The 24,101-nt window shown below is 43.6% G+C and overlaps 1 protein-coding gene across 6 annotated transcripts in view; it reads left to right on the top strand.

The window, feature by feature from the left end:
• Window positions 1-24,101, top strand: part of Fgd4 (FYVE, RhoGEF and PH domain containing 4) — a 147,447-nt gene that overhangs the window by 5,463 nt on the left and 117,883 nt on the right. For 2 of the 6 annotated variants that reach the window (XR_012910448.1, XM_075970856.1), the window contains exon 1: window positions 23,310-23,490. The exons of 2 other annotated variants lie outside the window; for them this stretch is intronic. Coding sequence is in view for 1 of the 4 variants with exons in the window: in XM_075970851.1 (XP_075826966.1) it covers window positions 18,388-18,397 (10 nt within the window). In the remaining 3 variants the exon portion in view is untranslated. Of the gene's footprint in view, window positions 1-18,322; window positions 18,398-23,309; window positions 23,491-23,514; window positions 23,584-24,101 lie in introns of those variants that run through there. 2 more of the 6 variants (XM_075970851.1, XM_075970866.1) reach the window with 2 other exon arrangements.

The raw sequence follows: 24,101 nt of genomic DNA, 5'->3' as shown, positions 1-24,101 counted from the left end.
TGAATAAAGCACTCATAATATGGCGCTTTAAAAACAAGATTTTATGAGCCTAGTGTTTATGAAAGCCTGCACTGAGATTTCCCACTTGTACTTTCGCTATATGGGTGGTTTAAAAACAGGCTTTGAAGACTTTGTCCTACATAAACGCTGCTCTTTCTTGCGCTGCTTAGGAATGAGCAGGTTGTGTGCTGCCTTCTGGTGCCATGTAAGCTGTTCCTTCAGGAGGAGGCTTTCAGGCCAGCTGTGGCTCAGTGGCCTCTGGACTCTGTTTCTGAAGTGCATGGTATCCTTGGCAATAAGAACTCACCTTCTACCTCTGAAGGCAATAACCATAGGCTGCATGTTTTAGGAGTCTGTTAGACAGCCTTGGCCTTTTTATGTCTAGTTTTCATTAGGTGGCCTTTGGTCTTTAAAGAGAGCATTGTTTAGCCCAGATGAGAAATGTTCGTTAAAACTAATATGTTATTTATGGGTAGAATTAGGTACATTATAGTTTTTTTTTTAGATAATCATTGATAGTATGATTGTTTATGTCTTTATCAGACATCTCTTGTTATTTTACTCTCCTCCCTCCTTTTTCTCTGTTTACCTCTCTTACCCATCCCCAAAGAGCTCCCCTTTCAAATATCCCCTATCAGATAACTTGTACCCTATTATCTTCCTTTCTATTGCTCCCAAGCCCAGCATTCCTGGAAGAGTCCTGTCTTAGTCAGTGTTCTGTTGCTGTGAAGAGACACCATGACCACAGCAACTCTAATACAGAAAATCATTTAATTGGTGCTTGTTTACAATTTCAGAGGTCTAGTCCATTATCAACATGGTGGGGAATATGGCAGGGTGCCGAAAAACAGGGTGCTGTAGAAGGAGCTGAGAATCCTACATCTGGATCCATGGACAACAGGAAGAAGAGTCACTGGGCCTGGGTTGGGCTTTTGGAACCTCAAAGCCCTCCCCAGTGGCACATTTTCTCCTAAACCTTCTCAAGTAGCACAATTCCCTGATGACTAAGCATCCAAATATATGAGCCATCCATTCATGATCAAGCTATCACACCACCTCTGGAACCAAAACTTCTAGGCCAGCAGAACTTAATGTTGTGGGAACAGGAAGCAAAGATTTTCCCAGGGGATAACTGAGGGTGATAGGGAGTAGAACTATTCCCCTTCTATGCCTTGATTCCTGGACATGTGACTCCTAGTGATGGAGAAACCGTACTATATATTGGGTGCTGGTTTAAACCATATGCTTCTGGAGAACCCTGCCCAGTCTTCCATGTGACCGTTACTAATTGGCACTATAGCCATTCCATCATTCTATCAGGACAGCTGCCTAAGGATTTCAGGGAACATGTTAAGAAAGTGGATTCTCTGAGCACATTTGTTTGGCTGTGATGGGTTCCTAGGTCAGAGTCAATGCTGTGTGGAATACGATGACAGTGGATAAGGTGGTCTCTGAGTCCACAGACAGAAGCATTATGTGTGGGAAAGGCAAATCTATAGCCAGAATAAGTATCTACTCCAATATAGGCAAAGCATTGTCGTGTCCACAAAGAAAGTGGTCACATGTAGTCAATCTACCATCAGGTCACTAGCTGGTCACCCTGGGGAATGATACCATATCTGGGGCTCAGTGTTGGTCTCTGCTATTTGCAGCCCTCAGCATCAGCTGTCGCCAGGTCAACCTTGGTGAGTGAGAGGCCATGCATAGCCCCATCTCCGCCACCATGGCCACGTTGTGCATAGGCCCACTGGGCACTGACAGGGACGGCTGGGAGAGAGGCTGACTGTCCACAGAATGGTCATCCTATGTACTTGGTCCCTGAACTCCTCCTCAGCTGGGTCACCTTTTGATGAGCATCCACATGGAACGGAAGTATCCTTGCATCCTTCACTGATTTGGAGAGATTGATCTATATATTTCTATAGATATTTTTCTCACCAACTTTCCAGTCATGCTCTTTCTGAGTCCATAACCAACCCACTGGCTACAACCTGTCAATCAGTGAACAATCACATCTGGTCATTTCTTTTTCCACACAAAACGTATGACTATGTGTGCTGCCTGAAGTTCTGCCCACTGTGAAGATTTCCCTTTGAGAAAGGGGTTGTGATGCTGCAGCTGTCTACTTCTGGATGGTGCCTGCATAACACATAGAACCATCTGTAAACCCAAGGCTTCTCTTCCACAGCCAACAGATCATAGGGCACACCCCACAAGGCTATAGGTGCATGCTTGGCAGCAGATGGCATTGTAATGGAAGTAGAAACCAAAGGCATTTGGGCAGCTCTTCATGTGACTTGCTGTGTCCTCAGAGCCTGCTCTGGCCTAATCACATATATACCCCTTCCATTTGATAATGCATTGCCCTACTTCATGATTTGGTGGGTCAGGTAACACCCAGATCATGATGGGCAGCTCAGGTCGCATGGTAACTTGGTGGCCCATTGTCAATGTTCAGTTTCTCCTAAGGCCCAATAGCAAGCCAATAGCTGTTTCTCAAATGGAGAATAGTTTGCTGCAGATGGTGGTAGAGCCATGCTCCAAAACTTCAAAGGTCTCTTCTCTGATTACCTATGGGGGGCTGCCGGTATCTCCAAACAATATCCCTATCTTCCAGAGACACCTCAAGTACCATCAGTTCTGCAGAATTATATTGTTCAATGGTAGAGCAGCCTGGACCTGTTGAAGAGCCTTCTCCTTCCTATCCCAGGCTCCAAACGAGCAGCTTTCCCAGTTGCTTGATATATAGGCCAGAGTGATTCACCCAAGTGAGGAATGTACTGTCTCCAGACTCCAACTAGGCCACTACAGGCTGTGCTTCTGTATTGCTGGTGAGAGGTGCCAGGTGCAATACCTTATTCTTCATTTTGGAAAGAATGTCTCTGCATTCTCTATACCACTGCACTCCTAAAAATTTCACTGAGGCCCTTGAATTTTGGTTGGATTTATTTCTCATCCTTTGGTATGTGTTACCAATGGGTCCAAAATGGTTGCTACCTCCTGCTCACTTGGTTCAGTCAGCAAAATCCCATCAATACAGTGGAGCAATGTGATATTTTGTGGGAGGGACAGGTGGTTAAGATCCCTGTGAACAAAGTTGTGACACAGCTGGAGAGTTACTATGTTCTTGAGGTAAAACTGTTAGGTATACTGCTGGCCTTGCCAACCGAAAGCAGATAGCTTCTGGTGACCTTTGTGAGCAGGTATGGAGAAAAGACCATTTGCTAGATCAGTAGCTACATGCCAGGACATGTGTTAATCTGATCAAGTAAGGGCCCCACTTCTGAACCAAAATCTGTAGTAGTCAGGGGTTTCTAGAGAAATGGAAGTGATAGCATAAATCTGTCTATCTATGTATCTATCTAATCTGCATCTATGTAAGACTTATTACAGGCTATCATCTGACTAGTCCAATGATGTCTGTTTCCTGACAGAAAGTCCAAGAATCCAGGAGTTAGCTAGTCTGTGAGGCTAGATGTCTCAGCTGATTGTCAATATATGTCTGAAGTAGGCTCTAGTATTAGTAGGCAATGAACTTGACAGAGTGAGAGCAAGAAGATAAAAAAGCAAGAGCTTTCTTTTTCCATGTCCTTTATGTAGGCTACCCCTGGAAGGTGTGGCCCTGATTTAGGGCTGGTCTTCTTACCTCAGATAATCCAGTCCAGAAAAATCCCTCACAGTTGTGCCCAACTGCTGGCACTTTAGTTAATTTCAGATGTAGTCAGCTGACAAAAGAGATTAGCCATCATAGCAACCAGTCGGCATCATTATATTTCTTACTTTCTTACAAATGTTCAAAACATTATATACTGTGCCACTAAATTCCTTGATCTTCACAAACAGTGAATCAGGAGCCTCATAAATGTATCTTTCTTGGCTCTTTAAATAGTTCACAACATGGATTTTCAGTGTCCCTAGTGATTGCTCTCTTCACGGAGGTGGATTGCCTAATGTTAGCTGCGCTTATATTGACAAGGTGGAGAACCTGGAGTCTGCTTAGTCCATGAAACATCTCTCAGGAGTCCCAGTCTGATGCTGACAGCCTGGAAGATTGCTGGAGAGCCACTGCTCTTGAGTCCACCTTGGATTGCTGTAGTGCTTTGAGTGCGAATGACCCCATAGGCTTATAGTTGGATGCCTAGTCATTAGGGAATGGAACTGTTTAGGAAGGGCTAAAAGAATTAGGACGTGTGGCCTTGTTGGAGGAAGTGTGTCACTGGGGTTGGGATTTGTGTTTTAAAAACCCTCTTCAGGCCCAGTGTCTGTCTCTCTCTCTCTCTCTTTTTTTCTCTCTCTCCCTGCAGATGAGGATGTAAAGCTCTCAGCTACTGCTCCAGCACCATGCTTTTGTGCTTTCTGCCATGATGATCATGAACTAACACTCTCAAACTGTTGAAAAGCCCACAGTTAACTGCTTTCTTTTATAAGAGTTACCTTGGTCGTGGTCTATTCACAGCAATAGAACAGTGACTAAGACAATGGCCCAAGAACTTGGGTTCCAGTATCAGCTGCGGCAGCTGTAGCAGTGCCAGCAAGAACAGGGATGAACTCAAGGTCAGGGTCGATGGACTCACCAGTGAGACTGGAAGGCAAGCAGGCAAAGGATCCTCGCTTTAAGTGGGCTCCTCCCACCCTGCCCGCAAAATACAGCTCACATGTAGGGGTGTCTTCCCCTACATGTTAATATATTGTATTATATTATTATAACATAATAACACAGCTCATATAAGAAGGTGCCTCATAAGTTCTGGTTAATCTAAGGTAGATAATTGTTCACAGGCTTGTCTTCCTTTGCTAGTTTTAGATACTATTATTAGAATTACTCATCACAGTGCCCAAGGTTAGGATATATTGCAAAGATAATATTTTAGCTTAAGTCTTACATGTTAGCTCTTTCTCGTGACATATTAATAATGATATCTGAAAATACTAGTAGCTAAGGTAAAGAAAATGACTGATTTTCCCTAATAGAATCACCATTGAATTTTTATCATTATCATTACTATTAAGGTTTTAATGTAAGATTATATATATTAATTCTGCACAGGAATCAAATGCAGTCACTGGTATGTGTTATTTGTTCCTGGATCTGAAGTTCATAAATTATTCATCATATTCAAGGTATTAATATTCTTTTGTTTGCTTTGTTAATACAATATTTAGATAGAAAAAAAGTACTTTGGGGAAGTTATTTTTGAATCAAAGGCATGTAGAAAACCTACAAATATTCAAGTAATTAAAATGGATATCCATTGTGATGGAGTGTGACTTCAGCGCTTAGAAGCCTGAAATAAGAGAAAACCTCACAAATAGTCAATTAAAATCTATTGTGATGGAGCATGCCTGTGACCTCAGCTCTTAGAAACCTGAACCATGAGCTGGAGTTGTAAATCTGACTGAGATACAGGTTGAGATTTTGTTTCATAAATAAATAACAACAAGAAAATAACTTATGTAAATATGAAGTGTATTGATTTTTCCCTCCTTTCGAAGAAAGGTTTTCGTGTCTCTATGATTCATAAGAGTTCAAATCTTATAACAGGCCTTTCAAATGGTTTCTCTACTTTTAGACTCTCACAAGTTGGAAAAGTGCCACAGAACATCCTATTTCTTCTGACAGCTCTTACCAGGTATTTTTTTGTAATCTGCTGAGAGTTTTAGCAGTGGTGGATTATGAGTGCGTGCATTTCTGCAGAGCCCTGAGAGACTCTATGAAACAGTAAGGGATACTTCCTGGAAGAAACTTCAGAGCACTGTGTGTTTTTAAAAGTGGATGTGTATTCATGTAAACTCTGCTTTGTTGTTACTATTTCCATCCTTGTGAGGTTTTAACTGCGACCTTCAAAACTGTGGGTTTATTTTGGTTTCTGCATATCGAATAATTTATACCAAATTAGAAGTGAAGCATTAAATAACTGTGGTAGCAGAGTGTGGGGCCCTAGGAGCCACCAGTGCTTAGGCCAAGGTTTGACCTTTCCGTGTTCTCAACTGCCCATGCATCAAGATCTCACTTTAAAAAAAATTTCTTTATTGACTCTTGGGGAGTTTCACATCATACACCCACTTCTGTTCACCTCCCAGTCCCCCCATCCTTCCCTTATCCCTGCCATGCCCCCACCCCCACATAAGGAAACAACTCAAAGTAAGCAATCAAGCAGATAAAAACAAGCAAAGAACAAAAAACAAAACAAACAAAAAATTACAACAAAAACAAAATAAAACCCACAACAACAGAAAACTCTGTTTGCTTCTCCTTCTTTCCTGCTTCTCCAACACCTTTTCATTCATCCTGGTGGCAATGGAGGCTTCAGTGTGCCCAATAGTATACCTCTTGGTCCCAGCAGTTTTACTGTCACTGATCTGATTCAAGGCCTCTGGTTTCTGGTATCCTAACCAGAACTCCTCTGAGATATCCTGTGGCTGCCCCTAGTCTTGGAGATCTTGGGGGTACTGTTCCATAGGACCAGTCCCTTCACCAGCTCCAGCTGGTCCTAGATGGGGTAGATGCTAGGGTGGGTCAACCCAAGACCTAGCTGTGGGCCTGGATAGTAGCCAAGCTGGTCAGTCCAGGCCCCTGGGGCCACCCACCTTGGATGAGTGGGTGAAGTCAATTTCCCTATAAGCTTCTTCTCAGGGTCCGTTCACCCTGGCCTGTGGTGAGGGGTGGGGGGCATCTCTCCAGCATGCGGGGGCCAGCTCTCTTGCCGTACTGTCCAGCGAGAGGCAAGGTCAGCTGTCCCAGGGCCAGTGAAGGGTGTGGCAGACTGAGCATGACCCTCTGATTTCATCTCACGTGGTTCCCTCACAGGCCACAGATTCCAGCTGTAGCTGGATCATGAACCTTGACATGGCCCTCAGCAGCAGCTTGGGCCTAGTAGACGTCCTGGCTCTGAGCAGAGGGACTGGTCACTCAGATGGGAATGGTTGTGGCCCTATCCTTGGGCCTCTATGTGACCTCTGGTAGCAATGCAGGACCCAGATTTCAGCACAGACCCACAGCCACGGTAGAACCATAGACCCAGACATGGTCCTCAACAGTGACTGGGTCTGGATGTCACCATTGCCCCAGCAGAAGTATGGCCCTGAGACACCAACGTGGCCCTCGATCTCTGGTGTCTGCATGGCCTTTGATGGTAACAGGTGTATTGGACATCAGCACAGACCCTGGCTGCAGTAGGACCACAGACCCCGACATGGCCCTTAGCTGCAGCTCTGGCCCAGACATCACCATGACCTGTGTAGCAGTACAGGACACTCAGATCTGGATGTGTCCTGGCCCTTAGCCACCAACCTGGACTCAGGTGGCTGATCAGATCCTGGGCATCCTCACGGCACTTGGTGGCAACAGGTGCCCCATATATCAATCCAGACCCTGGCCACTATAGGACCACAGACCCCGAAATGGCCTTCATTAGCAGCCTGGGCCCAGAGGACACCATGGCAGCACTCTAGCTAGGCATGGCAACACTCTGGGAAACAGAGGCAGGAGGATTTTTTTTTTTTGAGTTTGAGGCCAGGCTGAACTACAAAACCAGGTTTAGGCCTAGAGGCAAAATAAAACAGAAACATTTTGTTTTTTAATCTAAATTTCTAGATATTTCTTTTTTTGTTTTATTTTTCGAGACAGGGTTTCTCCGTAGCTAGTTTCTCCTGGAACTAGCTCTTGTAGACCAGGCTGGCCTCGAACTCACAGAGATCCGCCTGCCTCTGCCTCCCGAGTGCTGGGATTAAAGGCGTGCGCCACCACCGCCCGGCCTAGATATTTCTTTTAAAAAGTGCCAGGAGGATACCCAGGGTCAGATCAGTCATCTGAGTCCAGGTTGGTGGCTAAGGGCCAGGACGCGTCTAAGGGAGAGAATGCTACCGAGGCGTCTAATCAGTGCTTTGCTATTTATTAACAGTGGATTGTGTTATCCGTGTTAAGCTCAATGGAGGGTCTTCAAAGGCTTTCCAGAGTTAGTCACAGGTGACCAATATGGTGGCAGTCCCTTGTCATTATCATTATCTCAGCAGGATGCCCACCATAGTATCATTAGGTATCAGTGCTCCAAGTTTTCTTCAACAACATAACCCGCATGTTTAAGAAAAACAAAATTATTTTTTTTTAAAATGGATGCTTCCGATTTAGAGGGTTATCTAGAAATGAAGTTTATCTTCGTGAAGGCAAGCTTTGGAAGGACAAAGGGCAAGCAAGTCCTTGCGTTTGGGCTCTGCCCTCCTCTGCTCTGGAATGAAAAGCTGAAGGCAGTATTTGGTCTTCAAGCCTGTGAGTCCTGCAGCCACCAGGAGGCAGTGGAGAGGCAAGTATGTCAGGCTGGCCTGCAGGCTGGGAAAGCCGTCAGTGGTCAGAGAATTTCAGGGCGAGTGCATGTCTTAGTACAACTGTGCAACTGTCCTTTGTTTATAAGTGACTTGACATTTTTTCTTGCATTGTTTATTGCCCTTTCTTTGTTCTGTATTTTTAAGCTTCTAACTTGCATGTGTTGTGGGGAATTTCTTTTCTGGCCCTGACTAGTTGGTCTTCTGTAGACTTCTTGCACCTGGATACACATTTGTTTCTCTGAATTTGGGATGTAGTCTCTGATTTTCTTGAAAATATTTATCTGCCTTTGCTGCACGATTGTTCTTGTCCTGTGGGTCTTTTTATGGTTCCCCGGAGCTGGGTTCTTGGTGCAGAAACTACGTAACGATCTTGATAAAGAGTAGTGAGTGAGGAATCACAGCGTCGGCGTCTAAGGCTTTTGTGGAGTTAAAACTGGCAATGGAAGAGGGGTAGACACATAAAGGAAACAGTCCAAAGCCTGGAACATTGCCACAGGAAAAACTGCGAAAGATATTAAAGTCAAGGAAAGATGATTTGTTCCACAAATTGTTTCCCACTGGATACCCATGAACCGTGGAAGAAAAGAACCAAGGAAGAGAGGAAGGAAGGGAGAGAGGAAAGGAGGGAAGATAGAATGTTCAATCCATTCAATATAAACTTTGGAGGTGTGTGTAACCTTTTGATCTGGTGACACAATATTGTCATCTAAAATGTTCATGATCAAAAAACATACACTCTTGACCCCTCTGGCTCCTACAATCCTTTCCCCCTCTCTTCCGCAGGATTCCCCGAGCTCAGCCTAATGTTTGACTGTGAGTCTCTGCATCTCTCAGTTGTTGCATGCAGCCTCTCTGGCGATAGCGGGGCCTAGGCAGTGATCTATCAGTATAACAGAATATCACTAGCATCATCACATGGACATTTTTTTCCCTCCAGTCATGCTTGATTCTATCCTAGGTCTCTGGGCCACCCAGCCTGTGGGTGGTGGCACTCCAGGCAGTGTCAGGGTGGGCACCCTCTGGTGGCATGGTTCTCAGGCTGGACCAGTCATTGGTTGGCCACTCCCTCAATCTCTAGGCCGCCCTTACCCCAGTATATCCCATAGGCTGGATAGACCATAAGTAGAAGGATATGTGGCTGGGTTGTTGTCCCAGCCACTGGAAGTCTTGCCTGGCCACAGGAGGTTTCTAGATCAGCCTACATTATCCTCTTTTGTTGGGAGTCTTAGCTGGGGTCGTCCTTGTGGATTGCAGGAGTTTCCCTTGCACCAGGTTTCTGACCCCAAGTGACTCCCTTCCCAGTAGTCTCTTTTAGTAGTCCCCCATCCCCACCCTATCTCTCATGTCCTCACCCCCACCTACCCCCAGTCTATCCACGAAATCTCTTTTATTACCCCTTCCCAGAGAGATTCTAGTGACCTCTTTGAGCCCCCTTGTTAGCTAGCCTCTCTGGGTCTGTGGATTGTAGCCTGTTAGCTTTGCTTTACAGCTAATACCCACTTATGAGTGAGTACATACCATGTTCGACTTTCGGGGTCTGGGTTACCTCACTCAGGATGATGTTTTTCTAGTTCCATCAACTTGCCTGCAAATTTCATGATGTAATTGTTTTTAACAGCTGAATAATAAGCCACTGTGTAAATGTGTCACATTTCCTTTATCCATTCTTCAATTGAGGGGCATCTAGGTTGTTCCCAGGTTCTGGCTATGACAAATAAAGCTGCTGTGAACATAGCTGAGTAAATGTCCTTGTGGTGTGATTGAGCATCCTTTGAGTATATGCCCAAGAGTGGTATCGCTGGGACTTGAGGTAGATTGATTACTAAATTTCTGAGAAACCACCATGTTGATTCCCAAAGAAGCTGTACAAGTTTGGACTCTGCCAACAGTGGAGGAGTGTTCCCTTTGCTCCATGTCCTCTCCATCATGAGCTGTCATCAGTGTTTCTGATCTTAGTCATTCTGACCAGGGTAAAGTGAAATTTCCCTGCTGGCTCAGGATGTTGAGTCTTTTTTTTAAAAAAAAATGTTTCTTCGCCATTTGAGATTCTTCTGTTGAGAATTCCCTGTTTAGATCTATACTCCTTTTTTAAAATTGGATTGTTTGTTTTTATATGTCTATCTTGAGTTCTTGCGTATTTTGAGTTCTTTTTATATTTTGGAAATAAGCTCTCATCAGATGTGGAGTTGGTAAAGATCTTTTCTTATTCTGCAGGCTGCTGTTTTGTCTTATTGATGGTGTCCTTTGTCTTACAGAAGCTTCTCAGTTTCATGAGATCCCATTTATTAATTGTTGATCATAGTATCTACACTATTCATTTTCTGTTCAGGAAGTTGTCTCCTGTGCCAATGCATACCAGGCTGTTCCCCACTTTCTCTTCTACCAGGTTCAGTGTATGGCGTGGGAAGTCCTTCTGTCTATGTGTTGCTTTTATTGGTTAATGAATAAAAAAAAACTGCTCTGAGCTTATAGCAGAACAGGGCAGAACAGAGCTAGGCAGGGGGAAAATAAACTAAATGCTGGGAGCAAGAAGGCAGAGGCAGGGAGAAGCCATGTAGATAGACATCAGAACTTTACCCGGTAAGCCACAGCTGTGGCAATTCACATATTAATGGAGATGGATTAACTTAAGATATGAATTAGCGAGAAATATGCTTAAGCTATTGGCCAATCAGTATTGCAAATAATATGGTTTCTGTGTCATTATTTAGGGGCTGAGCAGCTGGGAACAAACAAGCGGCTTCCTACAACAAGTGTATCTGGTTTTATGTTGAGGTCTTTGATCCACTTAAACTTGAGTTTGTGCAGGGTCATAAATAATAGATCTATTTGCATTCTTCTACATGTCAACTTTCAATTATACCAGCGCCATTTGTTGAAGATGCATTCTTTTTTCCATTGTATAATTTTGGCTTCTTTGTCAAAATTCAGATGTCCATAGGTGTGTGGACTTAGAAATCCCACAGAAAAAACTAACCTGGGCTCATAGGAGCTCATAGAAACTGAACCAACAACCAGGGAGCCTGCCTGGGACTGACTTAGGGCCTCCGCCTATATGTTATATTGTATAGCTTGGTCTTCCTGTGGGACTCCTAACAGTAGGAACAGGGGCTGGCTTTTGAGACTCCGTTCCTCATACCACGTCGCCTTGCACTGCTTTAATACAAGGCGAGCTGCTTAGTTTTACTACAGCTTGATATGCCATGTTTTGTCAGTATCCATGGGAGGCCTGCCCTTTTCTGAACAGAGATGGAGGAGCAAATGAGGATGGGCAGAGGGGAGGTGGGGAGTTGGGAGAGGAGGAGGGAGGGCAAACTGCTCTCAGGATGTAAGAGAAATAAACAGCCACACAATCAGGTCACCAAACCCAGACATTCAAAAGTTAGGTCAAAGAAGTCTTTGATGTAAACATAAACTAAAAACTGTATTATTCTTAGTGGGAGAATTTTGATGTATAACCCAGGCTAGGTTCAAATTCAGGTCCCAGCCTTCCGTGTGCTTAGACAGCAAGTGTATACCATCATATCTGGCTTAAACTATAAACCTTTAAAAGACATAGAAAAATATTTTTCTACCTGTGGCTTAGAAAAAAGTCCTTGATCTGAAATATCAAAGGCATATAAATTGAATCATCTGAATTTGCATACGACAATGTAGCTTAGTGAAAGAGTTCGTGCTCAGCATATGCGACGTTTGGGCTTAATTCCCTAGCAGTAAAATAAAAGTGTAAAGTAAAAGGAAAATTGGAAACAACATAAAAACATTATTTCAGCCGGGCGATGGTGGCACACGCCTTTAATCCCAGCACTTGGGAGGCAGAGGCAGGTGGATCTCTGTGAGTTTGAGACTAGCCTGGTCTACAAGAGCTAGTTCCAGGACAGGCTCCAAAACCACAGAGAAACCCTGTCTCGAAAAACCAAAAACAAAACAAAACGAAACAAAACATTATTTCACTCAAAGTGTATCAGATGAAATATTAAACTGGAAAGGTACCTTTATGAAAACACTCATGTGTGAATGGGCATGTCGATTATTTGCAATGGCCAAAGACTGTGGACAATCATATCTCCTTTAGAATATGAATGGTTAGCCACTGGTGGCACAGCCACACCAAGACTCCTCTGCAAGAGGACACATGGCAGTCTTGTGCCCTTGGCCCTTGCACCCCCAATAATGATTGAAGGCATCATGCTAGACGTAGAAAGAAAGGCATTCCAATCAGGTTAACTCGGTAAATAACAAAATGAAAGGACGGACTACAGATTGGTGACCGTCAGCGGCTAGAGAAGGTGAGAAGGCCGCTGGTCTGAGAGAGCGTGGAGAACAAGAGCCGTTCTTTGTGGAAGCAGGATCACTGTATGTTCATCGTGTTGGCTGAAAATTACACCAGTTTGGACTGGCCTAGAACATTCACCTATGCCAATGACCAGTTTTGATATTGATAGTGTACTATAGTTGTAGAAGATATAATCATAAGAGAAAACCGAGTGAATTTCTCCAGACTGTCTCTGTAGCATCCGTCCGGTATGTTAAGTGTTTCACATTAAAAAGACAGATCTTGTCATTAGACAAGTCATTCTTATTCACTAGTCAGGTGCTGATTAAATTTTTTTTTTTTTTTGGTTCTTGTTTTTCTGTGTATCCCTGGCTGTCCTGGAACTCGCTCTGTAGACCACACTGGTCTTGAATTCACAGAGATCTATCTTCCTCTGCCTGGGATTAAAGGTGTGTGCTGTTGCCATCGCCACCACCACCACAACCTGACTGATTCAAAATATTAAATCTCAGTTAAATAAGATAGTATTCACTTCAGTTCCTTAGTCACATGAGGTGTATTCCAAGTGTTCCTTATTATACTTCCCAGAGGCAGAACAGTCCAGTCCCCGGAGAAAGTACAGTCATTTACTCTGTGTGTAAAGACAGGTAATGTGTGTCGGTACTTACACAGTTTTAAATGGTCTGCCTAGAATTTTTAAGCCAGAAGTAATGGTCTTTCCCAGTAAAATTAAAGAAAATAAATGTACTCAATATGTATTTTTTAAAAGCATTGCCATTTTTAATGGGTAACAGTTAGTACAGAGACTCATAACTGGTTGAAACATTGAGAATGAATGAGTGTTGAACTTATCCCTAACAGAACATCGGTATCATCCCCGCTAGAATGCAGGGATTTTAGGAGCCTAAGGACGGGGGAAGCATCATATGAAACACTGTCTTGATAGGATGTGCTGATGTAATTGTGAACACAAGAGGTGCTCACACACAAAACTAAGCCATGGAAGCAGAGAGAGGCTAGGTGGAAGAGGAAAGGGAGGGATATGTTCATAAGCTACTGCATGCTTATACGAAGCTGTCAAAAATGAAATTAAAATATTTGTAACTTGTAATTTTGAAGCTGTCCAATATTTTAATAAGGAACTGAAATACTTGTTTCATGTCTAGAAAAAAAAAGTAAGTTTTTATTTCTTTATTTTCCAAAGCAGTTACAATTTTTCTCCAAATCCCAATAAAACATATATAGGAGATAGGAAAAAGGAGAAGATAGATTTTAGGAGAAAAGGAAGTCAGTTTGAAACATTTTCAATACCCTAGGCTTTGTGCGGCTTGCTGCCAGTGACTGGCCTTCCAGGGGTAGCTCACTACCACAGAGGAAGTTCAAACAGACCTTAAGCCTTAACTAAAGCTATTTCTGAGGCGAAATGACCTTGAGGAAGTACCAGTTCTCTTCCCGTTTTCCTCACAGCAAACCAGCTGATTAAGGTGGAGAGAACTCAGTGAGTGGATGCTGGGTTTCAAGATGCTCTTAGGTGCTCCTGGTCCCTGGCTGTGTGAAACTTCAAATTTACAAGCAGATTAAACAGGAAGGGTTGAAGAATTGTTATGAAGAGGACCTCATGATGTAGAAAGCAGTTTGTCAGGCCTAAACAGAAAGTATAACAAGAAAAGCAGAACCGTGAGTGTCTGGTCGGGAGCTGTCTGTGGGTGGGCTGTGGCCCTTACTGTAAATGGGTCCGAGACAGCCTCACGGTGAGAGTGCTTACAGGGGTGTCTGCCAGTGGAGTTCAGCAGCTGCTGACAGTGCTCTTCGTGTGAGGACATGGACTATGATGCTGCTTCTGAGTTTCTCCTTCCATGAAGTTTTGTATTTAGCCTCCTAAATTGGGGTTTATGAATTGTTGCATTGGAACAAACTGATTGAAAATTTGGGTCCTAAACCACTGTGGAATTTAAACTTATGTGATTAGATTGGTTATAATTGCTTTGGTTAGAGTTATATCTGGTTTTATGAAGTCTAAAATGGCAAGCTCTGAGTTGTGAATGTGGAAATGGGCACACATTCATGCAGGATTTTACTCAGGGCAACATATTCCACATCTGTGTCCATATAGTCCTTGGATAATGGAAAGGCCCAGTCATTAGTTTGTGAAACATCTATAATGTAGAATTTTTTTTAAGACAGGGTCTCCCTTTGTAGCTCTGGCTGTCCTGGAACTCACTATATAGACCAGGCTGGCCTCAAACTCACAGAGATCCACCTACATCCACCTGCTTCTGCCTCCCAAGTGCTGGGATTAAAGGTGTGTGCCCACCACCACCTGGCTATAATGTAGAAATTTATTCTCTATGAAGTTCTACACTTTAAACTATTATGAGATATTTCAAATAAATTTTTATTCATACTCTCTATCTCCTTCTCTCTTTTTTGTTTCCCATACTCCTAAAGCATTGAAAAGTAGGTTAACAAACAAACAAACAAACAATAACAACAAACCAAGAGCCCTGGCGACACATGCCTTTAATCCCGGCTCTCCAGAGGCTGAGGCAGGCAGAACTCTGTGAGGTCAAGGCCAGCCAGGTCCAGACTAGTCAGGATTACAAAGTGAAACCTATCTTTAACCAACTAACCAACCAGCAACCAAACCAAACCAACCACAAACCAATCAGCCAACCAACCACCAACCAGTCAAACCAATCAACCAACAAATCAACCAGCCAAAGGCCAATATACTTATTAAGATCTATGAAACAGCCGGGCCGTGGTGGCACACGCCTTTAATCCCAGCACTTGGGAGGCAGAGGCAGGCGGATCTCTGTGAGTTCGAGACCAGCCTGGTCTACGGAGCTAGTTCCAGGACAGGCTCCAAAACCACAGAGAAACCCTGTCTCGAAAAGCCAAAAAAAAAAAAAAAGATCTATGAAACATAGCAGCAAAGCAAGACAGCTTCAGTTCAGCCACAGGAAACTGGCATGTGGTCATTTTAAAGCTTCCTGCCACCCGACTCAGCTACGGAGAGGCATCCAGAGACACTGACATCTCATAGACGCCTTCCTGCGCCACAGCCACCATTTAACCTGGGTGAGCTCACGGGCTCTAGTGGGTGAGGTTTGGGAAGCATCGGGCCCTGAGATGGACTTGCTGTAGTGCCACTCACGTCACAGAGGACAACTAGGAAAGGTCACAATTTTAACAGTGTTCGCATGATCACCACAGCTGCATTGCCAGCTCTCAAAACCACCACCGCTGGGAAGTGTGAGTCCGGATGAGGGGAGGCTTATGAAAGGTGGCCAAGTGGAGTAACAGGAACCTGCCAAGCTGACTCTATTCCTGTCACCCAGGTGAAGACAGAAGCATAGGACCAGCTCCACAAAGTCGTTCTTTGACACATGCCGAGTGGCATGCACACATATAACCACATTTGTACGTATGCACAGTAACAGTAAATACATCTCATTATACTCTATATCCTGTGTCATTGACACTTGGAGTGAGCAAGTGTGAGAACCGTGAAGTGCACTGAGCTCATCTCCCTGATGTTGATGTGTAGTGTCTACCATACCTTACTACAACAGAAGAATTTCTAGAAGGCCCCAACTGATTTTCAGTTTATTTCTCCAGCTGGTCTCTTCTATGCTTCCATAAGTTCATAAGTTATTCTAAGAGTTTATTTTGCTGCACTCCTCAAAATCCCTCAAGTATTCAAAGGAAGTGCATGATTTTTTTTATCTCAGTTCTCTTTCAGCAATGCAGTAGTTTGTTGAAAGGATTCTGAAGCTGAGTCGAGATATTGTAGTTTGAATCTGACTGTAACATCATAACAAAGAAAGGGAATTAGTGTTAGATGGTTATGTGAAAGCCGGGTAGACATGTGGCTGTGTATTCTCTTTGGGCAGTCTAAGAAGCCTGTGTTGTAATCAAAACACCCATTTTCGCCAATAATCTTATCTTTATACATAATATGAGTAGCATCTTTAATTAAAATCCTTACGTGTCCAAGCAAAAAGTTACTCATATAGCAATGTGATCTGCATACTTGTTTCTGAAAAGGACCTGAAAGCTCCTCCTTCTCCGGGGAACACAGTCACATTGCTCAGAATTAGTTATTCCTTCTCTTAGCTCTTTGCGGGGGGGGGGGGCTGTGAAAAGATCCTAGTGGTCCTTGAGAACTTTGTTTTTCGTGTGTGTGTGTGTGTTGCTAGATCAAACCTAGGGCCTAGGACAGTCTAAACAAGCTCTGTCCCACAGAGCTGCACCCCCAGCCTAAGACCTGTTTTTTTAAAAAATATTTATTTATTTATTATGTATACAATATTCTGTCTGTGTGTATGTCTGCAGGCCAGAAGAGGGCACCAGATATCATTACAGATGGTTGTGAGCCACCATGTGGTTGCTGGGAATTGAACTCAGGACCTTTGGAAGAGCAGGCAGTGCTCCTAACCTCTGAGCCGTCTCTCCAGCCTCCCTGTTTTTTTGTTTTTTTAATTTATTTATTTTTTATTGAAAATTTCTACCTCCTTCCCTCCTCTCACTTCCCTCCCCTCCCTCCACTCCCCCTCCCCCTCCCTCTTCAGTCCAAGGAGCAGTCAGGGTTCCCTACCCTATGGGGAGTCCAAGGTCCTCCCTGCTCCCCCCAGGTTCAGGAAGGTGAGCATCCAAACAGACTAGGCTCCCACAAAGCGCATCCATGCAGCAGAATCAAAACCTAGCACCATTGTCCTTGGCTTTTCCGTCAGCCTCCACAGTCAGCTACATTCAGAGAGTCCGGTACGCACTCATAAGTGGATTCTAGCCATAAATAAAGGACATTGAGCCTATAATTCATGATTCTAGAGAAGCTAAATAAGAAGGTGAATCCAAAGAATAACATATAGTTATCCTCCTGGATATTGGAAGTGGACAAGATTGCCGGACAGGGGTTGGGAGCACGGGGGTTGGGGTGGAGCGTGGATAAGGCTAGATGGGGAGAGAGAAGGGAGAAGGGAAGATGGAGAGAGCTTGAGGGAATGGGATGGTTGGGATGGAGGAGGGGTAGATGAGGGAACAGGGAAGTAGATATCTTAATTAAGGGAGCCATTTTAAGGTTGGCAAGAGACTTAACTCTGGAGGGGTTCCCAGGTGTCCAAGGAGATGTCCCCAGCTTGTTCCTTGGGCAGCAGAGGAGAGGGTGCCTGAACTGGCCTTATCCTATAGCCACACTGATGAATATCTTGCATATCACCATAGAACCTTCATCTGGCGATGGATGGAGATAGAGACAGAGACCCACATTGGAGCAGTGGACTGAGCTCCCAAGGTACATATGAAGGAGGGAGAACATTAGCAAGGAAGTCAGGACTGTGAGGGGTGCACCTACCCACTGAGACAGCGGGACTGATCTAATGGGAGCTCACCAAGGCCAGTTGGACTGGAACTAAGACCTGTTTTTAAAGGAAAGCTTGTTCTGAACCTAATGGCTTGCTGTAGTTAAATCACATGCAACTAGCCAGCATCGCCCTTCCTATCCCACCCACATCTCTCCCTCTGACCACATGTTGAAATACTTTCTTGGGGTTTTGAAATATAATCTTGGGGTGTCCTCACAACTAGGACAGTTATGAAATAGCACTGTAGTTCCTGTTATTTATGTATTTGCCTTGCACACGAGACGCATGCCTGCTGTCTAACTACAGATGGATAAAAATTCTGCCCCCAAATGATCAATGCAGTTCCCTCTCCTCAAGAGGCAAGAAAAACATCGATTGAAAGAGAAACAGGTGCTGCTGGCTGTTACATGAAAGGAATCTTTTATGGGGTGTGGTGAGTACTGCCATCTTATGACCACAGTTTCAGAACGATCTCGGCATACAGCAACAGAATTTTCTGAGTATATAGATCGAGTTGCTGGTTTGTGGCTTCATTCACTGTTAACTGATCATAAACATTTCTGCTGTGACTGAAAGTTGTTGTGAATCTTCATCAGAAAGTTCTATGCTGCGGCTTTCTTTTTCTTTCTTTATTTATGTTATTTCTTGTTTTCATGACCCAAGATATGTCTGAAGGAGTGGCAGTTTTCCCTGTGGGTCATAGTACAGCCGTGTTCCCCAGCAGCCATAGAAGTGAGTTCAAAAGACTGTACTATTTGCTGTGTTCCACAGCCTATACACAACCAATATACAGAAAGACTCACTTACTTGTCTTTTCATTTAGAAAATTTCATTGATTTTTCTCAGTAAAATCTTCGAGTAAGTATTAAGACAGATCCATGTCAAGGACATGGTTCTGACCATGATGAAGTAATAACTGTTGGAAAACCTTCTTATCATTAAGAAAATAAAGACCAAACAAAAACAAGGGCTAGGCAGATAAAGGCACCTGCTGTCGGCCTGAGTATACAGGTCTTATCCCTGGGACCAAGTGGAAGGACAACACAAACTCCTGATAAGTGGTTTTCTGACCTCTGCATCTATGCCATGGTGTGTGTGTGCACACACATGTGTATGCGCACACACACATGATGGCAATAAAGTTTATACATTTCAAAATGAAAACTATTTCAGAAGCATAACCTAGAGCTGTCTGCAAGCCTACAAGCTAATATACCTGTATTAGAAAATATATTGGAAAAGTCTAAAGTACAAGAACCTATGTAATAAACTTAGAAACCAAATAACTCTACCTAGAAAGTAAACAGTGGTAAATGTGAAAATTACCTACACAACAGCGAAAATAAAAGAAACAGAAGGAAACCTTTTGGAAAAGCTTAGCAAAATTGATAAATCCATATCCAGGCAGTAGAAACCGGAGGAAACAATACTGTTGCTCAGATTCTACTCAGTTGTAAGTGATTTTATGTCAGTGGGCCCTGCAACATATATGAAAGAGACCAGTTGCTGCGTGGGATATACATAGGGCTGGGACATAGGATAGGGTAGAGTACAGTGCTTTTAGCATGAACAAGCCCTGGATTTACTCTCTGCCACGGACCTGTAGGACGTACATACTTAGGAAAGCAATACAGAAGCACATAGCATTCAAACTGCTCGGAGTCTGCTAAACAAATTGAATTTGTATTTTAAAGATCTTCTAGCACGCTCTGCCATGATGCTGACAGACCATATTTGAGAGCCTGTCAGGCTGTGGTCTGTGAACAAGTTAACACAGCCCTTCTGGTCAATGCTTGTCTTCCATAATTGATTAAATGACATGGTACAAACTAAAAGTGTTCTCCTTGAGTGAAAAACATAATAATTAACTAATACTATCTTTAGTTAGGAACAGTTCATCTTCTAACTTACTTCAGAAAGTGTGTGTCCCTACTACCATGAGACAGTTTCAGTATTTGTGAAATTACCAATGAATAAGTGTGCATTGGGATTTCCTGGGTGAACACGCTGGGTGTAAGCACAGTTGTATTCTTTCTGGACATGCTGCTTTAACTGTGAGAATTAATCCAAGATGATGCTATTTTTAGCAATAACAGTTTGGTTTTGGGTCCTGAAGCAGAAAGAGGAATGGAGTATCTGTGTATGTTTTCATGTATATGTGTGCAAGAGGGAGTCTTTTCTTTCAAACATTGCCCTTTGTTCAGACACCAACTTAGAGGTGTGGGGATGCAGTTCAGTTGACGGAGGACTTGCCTTTTCATGCCTTAAGCCCTGGGCTCATTCCCTAGAATCTCACAAATGCAGGATATTGGCACATGCTTGTAACTCCAGCAAACAAGATGTGACTGCAGGAAGGTCAGAAGTTCAAGTCATTCTGTGGGTGGTCTTGGATTGTGTAAAGAGAGTAGTCTGAGCAAGTCAGCAAGCAGTCTGCCTCCATGGCCTTTGTCAGTTCCTTCCTCTGGGTTCCTGTCCTGAGTTCTTGCCTGGACTTACCCGGATGATGAACTGCAAGCTGTCATGGAATAAAATCATTCTTCCCCTAGTTGCCTTTGGTCAGGATGTTTTACCACAGCAATAGAAAAACCAAGTAAGAAATTGGGGCCACATCAAAGGGTATTGCTCTGACACACCCGACCTTGAGATTTTGGGAGAATTGTGGTGGCCTTTGAACTTTAGGCTGGAAAAGCTGTTGAGTGTTGAGCTCAGTGGGCCATTCTGTGGGTGCTTGGAAGACAGACAGAGTGAAAGAAGTGTAGACGATGGAGGCGCTGCTTGTGAAGTTTTAGAGGGAAGTAGACACTGTCAGTGTCGCTCGTGTGATATTTTAATGAAGGACCCCTGAAGTCAAACCTTCCCTTTACTGTTACAATTGACTCTGGTCAGATGGAGCTGAGAAATCAGTGGTGATTAAGAAGGGACGAGCATCACTGAAGATCATAAAACTGGGAATATTTCCTCAGGGACAGGATACAGAAGTTGTGGCCAGAGACCGTATCTCATGCTGGCAGGTAACATTACCCAGGTGGTCATGAAGGAGTCCAGGAGACAACTGAGGTTTGACACTGTGAGTTAGGGATGGGGTCCATGAAGAGAGGCCAGAGAGGCCATTACTGAAGGTACAACCTCGGTTGCAGTAGAAGCTCCAGGATCCAAGGTGTCATGGAGAAAAGTTGAGGCTTGGCAAAATGTGGCATGGGCAGAGTCCCTTAAGAGAGCCTTGGAGAAGCTATGGGTGAAGGTGGAGCTGAGTTGAAGAGACCCTAGAACTTTGGAGAGGCCTGTAACATGGATGAACAGCAAGGACAACAGCAGCCATGGAACCAGCCTGAGCCCGTTGAGATAGTACATGCTGCGGCAAGCCCTCTGGAGCCGTGGAGTGGAACCAGCCTGAGCCTGTGAGGTAGTGTGCTGTGGAGCTAAGAAGGTCACCAGTCACAGAAATCTGACAGATGAACTGTACAGTGTTGGATTTTTACTAGAATATGAACGTAACTGTTCTCTGGCTCTTCCCTCTTGGAATAAGAAAATATTCAACTTGGTTTTTTTTTTTATTTTATAAGAACCTACAGTTACGAGGATTTGGATATTAATGTACATTGTTTCAAGTTGACAAGGAGTCAATTGTGCTGACTATTTTTTACGTCAGCTTAGTACAGGCTAGTGATTTTAACCATCCTCTCGCAAAAAATTTCCCTTGATATTTTCATCTTTAAATTTCAAATAAGGAAGGGGATATAATAACAGATAATGGGACTTATATTATCAAATGCATTATATTATATGTGAAGTTTACATAACTAAACTTCTTATGGGTGTATTGACGCTTTACTAAGTGACCATTTCTTTTGCTTGGGATCTTTGGTGTGGATCTATGGATCTCTTGGCATTTTGTATTCCTTTAAGTGGGTTCTTGTAGTGAGCATTTATGCTATTTTTGCCCAAATAGTTCATCCCCATTTCCTGACAATATATTAATACATTTCTACTCTTTTCATAGTCATTGTTTCTAAGCCAAGTCTTATTGAAATTCTGATGGATTTTGCTTTTCAGAAGGTATTAATTAATACTTGTGGGTTTTTTTCCTTTCTGAAACTAAACTTCTGACACTTTAAACAACACGGTACTTGATTGACTATTTTTTTATAGGGCTGAATTTATTCCAGCCACAAGTAATGCATATCGTTTTCCTTTTAATGTTTGTATTTATATTTTTTTCTAATGCCAGGAAAAGAGCTCTGAGACTTCTGGTACAGAATGGCGATAAAGGAGACAGCTAACTCACGACATGGTTGCAGCGTGGGTGCTTTGTTGTCTTCTCAGGCTTGCCCTAGCTTTTCTTCCTAGCTTGTCCTTTTAAAAGTTTACTTCTTATGCAGTTCCGAGTGCCTATCGGTGTGAGCTATCCCAGTGTGTGTTTGGTGTGGTGTGTTTGATTTTTCAGCCACTATGCTCTTCCAAGGTTTATTCTCACTCATTGGTGAACCACACTGGGCAGTTTTCCTGCTGAGTCAGCATGTCATCTTCAGGACTGCAGCAAAGGTCTAAAGCCACCCAGAGCAAACCCGAGCCATGTTGAGCTTATCCTGAATGAGTAAGACTGGTATATTTAGATTTAAAATCTCCACTGCCTTTCCTCCCATTCAATAAGTAACAAAAAATAAATCATGGTTTTCTTCGTAAAGAATTGATTTTGAGCACTCGGAAGGCAGAGGCAGGCAGATCTCTGTGAGTTCGAGGCCAGCCTGGACTACAAGAGCTAGTTCTAGGACAGGAACCAAAAGCTACGGAGAAACCCTGTCTCGAAAATCAAAAAAAAAAAAATTGATTTTGAAAACTTGACTTCATTTCCAAAATAAGGTATTTTATATATTTAAATGTATTTGTTTTAAAAACCCTTAAAAATATAAAACCAGTTTTTCAGTTCTGAGGGGGATTATAGATTAGAAAATGACTTGCTGATGTAGCTTTGGTTTTCTGCAATGCATTATCTTGATTTTGCAAGTGAACTTTCAAGTTTTTTTGTTTGTGCAACTAAGTTTCTGTGACCTTTCTTCCTGAATGAGCAGCGCAGCCTATCTGAAACATTAGGACTTTGTCCTGGCAAGGGTCAGTTTGCAGAAAGCTTTTAGTTGGTCTGTACTGCCTGGTTTAAATAGCCAAACACCTGCTGAGCAAGCCCTGTGAGTGGCTGTGCAGGCTTCCTCACTTAGGCCCTGCAGGGCTGGAGCACAAAGACCGCGATTGTTACCCAGTAAGCCTGAGTCACATCCTTCTACCAATCGCCTTAGGAGGGCTGGTTACCATGGAATCCACCATCTGTTCACTCCCCGCTGCCGGAATGTGATTATCCTTGCTGGGCTGAGAATGTGGGGTTAGCAAGGCAGCCCGTGTAGTGTGAGATTATCTGCAGTGCACTGGACATTGGGAGACTCCGGCTGGCTTCACCGGAAGAACAAATGAGGGCAGTTGTGCTCCAGCCATTTGTGACTTGTAACCACAAGGAAATAAATCAGCTCTCCTAGGGTAAGTAGCCCGGCGCTGCATATCCAGTTTGTACAGCATTTGGTGTGAATATCATCTCTCTGTGGTCAAGGAAAGGAAGCCCTAAGATCTTCGGTAAGACGCCCCCTGAAACGCTTACACCCCGTCTTATATTGTTTTCAGACAGCCTGTCCCATTTACGTGCTGGAATTATCCTGTAATGTTTAAAAGTATCTCCAGCTTGTGAAAGTGTACTGTGATCGTAGAATGTGGCAAATAGACAGTCATCTTGTAATGGCTTCTCCGGTGAATTACACCGGTGTTCTTACTGAAATACACCCACGGCCACAGCGCGTTCAAGGTTCGTTCTTTTTTAAGGGATGACTCCTGCCGGCGGCATTTGTAGATTTTGCAAAATTGAGGTTTTTGCTGGAGCACATGTGTGGAGTGTGGTGCTGATGGAGTGCTTCTGCCCGGGATCCAGGGGCCGGTGCATGTGGAAACAATGTGACAGTACGTGGTGACAGACGGAGGCTCCACGATCAGGGAGGGCTGAGCCCGGCTCGCCTCGCAAGAGCTTCCTTTGTGACTGTTGCTTCTCCTTACCCGGAGCTACTTAAAATGTGCGTTGCATTTTGTAAGCGGCCGAAGGA

This window comes from Microtus pennsylvanicus, chromosome 1 (genome assembly GCF_037038515.1).
Source record: "Microtus pennsylvanicus isolate mMicPen1 chromosome 1, mMicPen1.hap1, whole genome shotgun sequence".
In the NCBI taxonomy this organism is placed as follows: domain Eukaryota; kingdom Metazoa; phylum Chordata; class Mammalia; order Rodentia; family Cricetidae; genus Microtus; species Microtus pennsylvanicus.
This window is presented reverse-complemented; position numbering and strand designations above follow the sequence as displayed.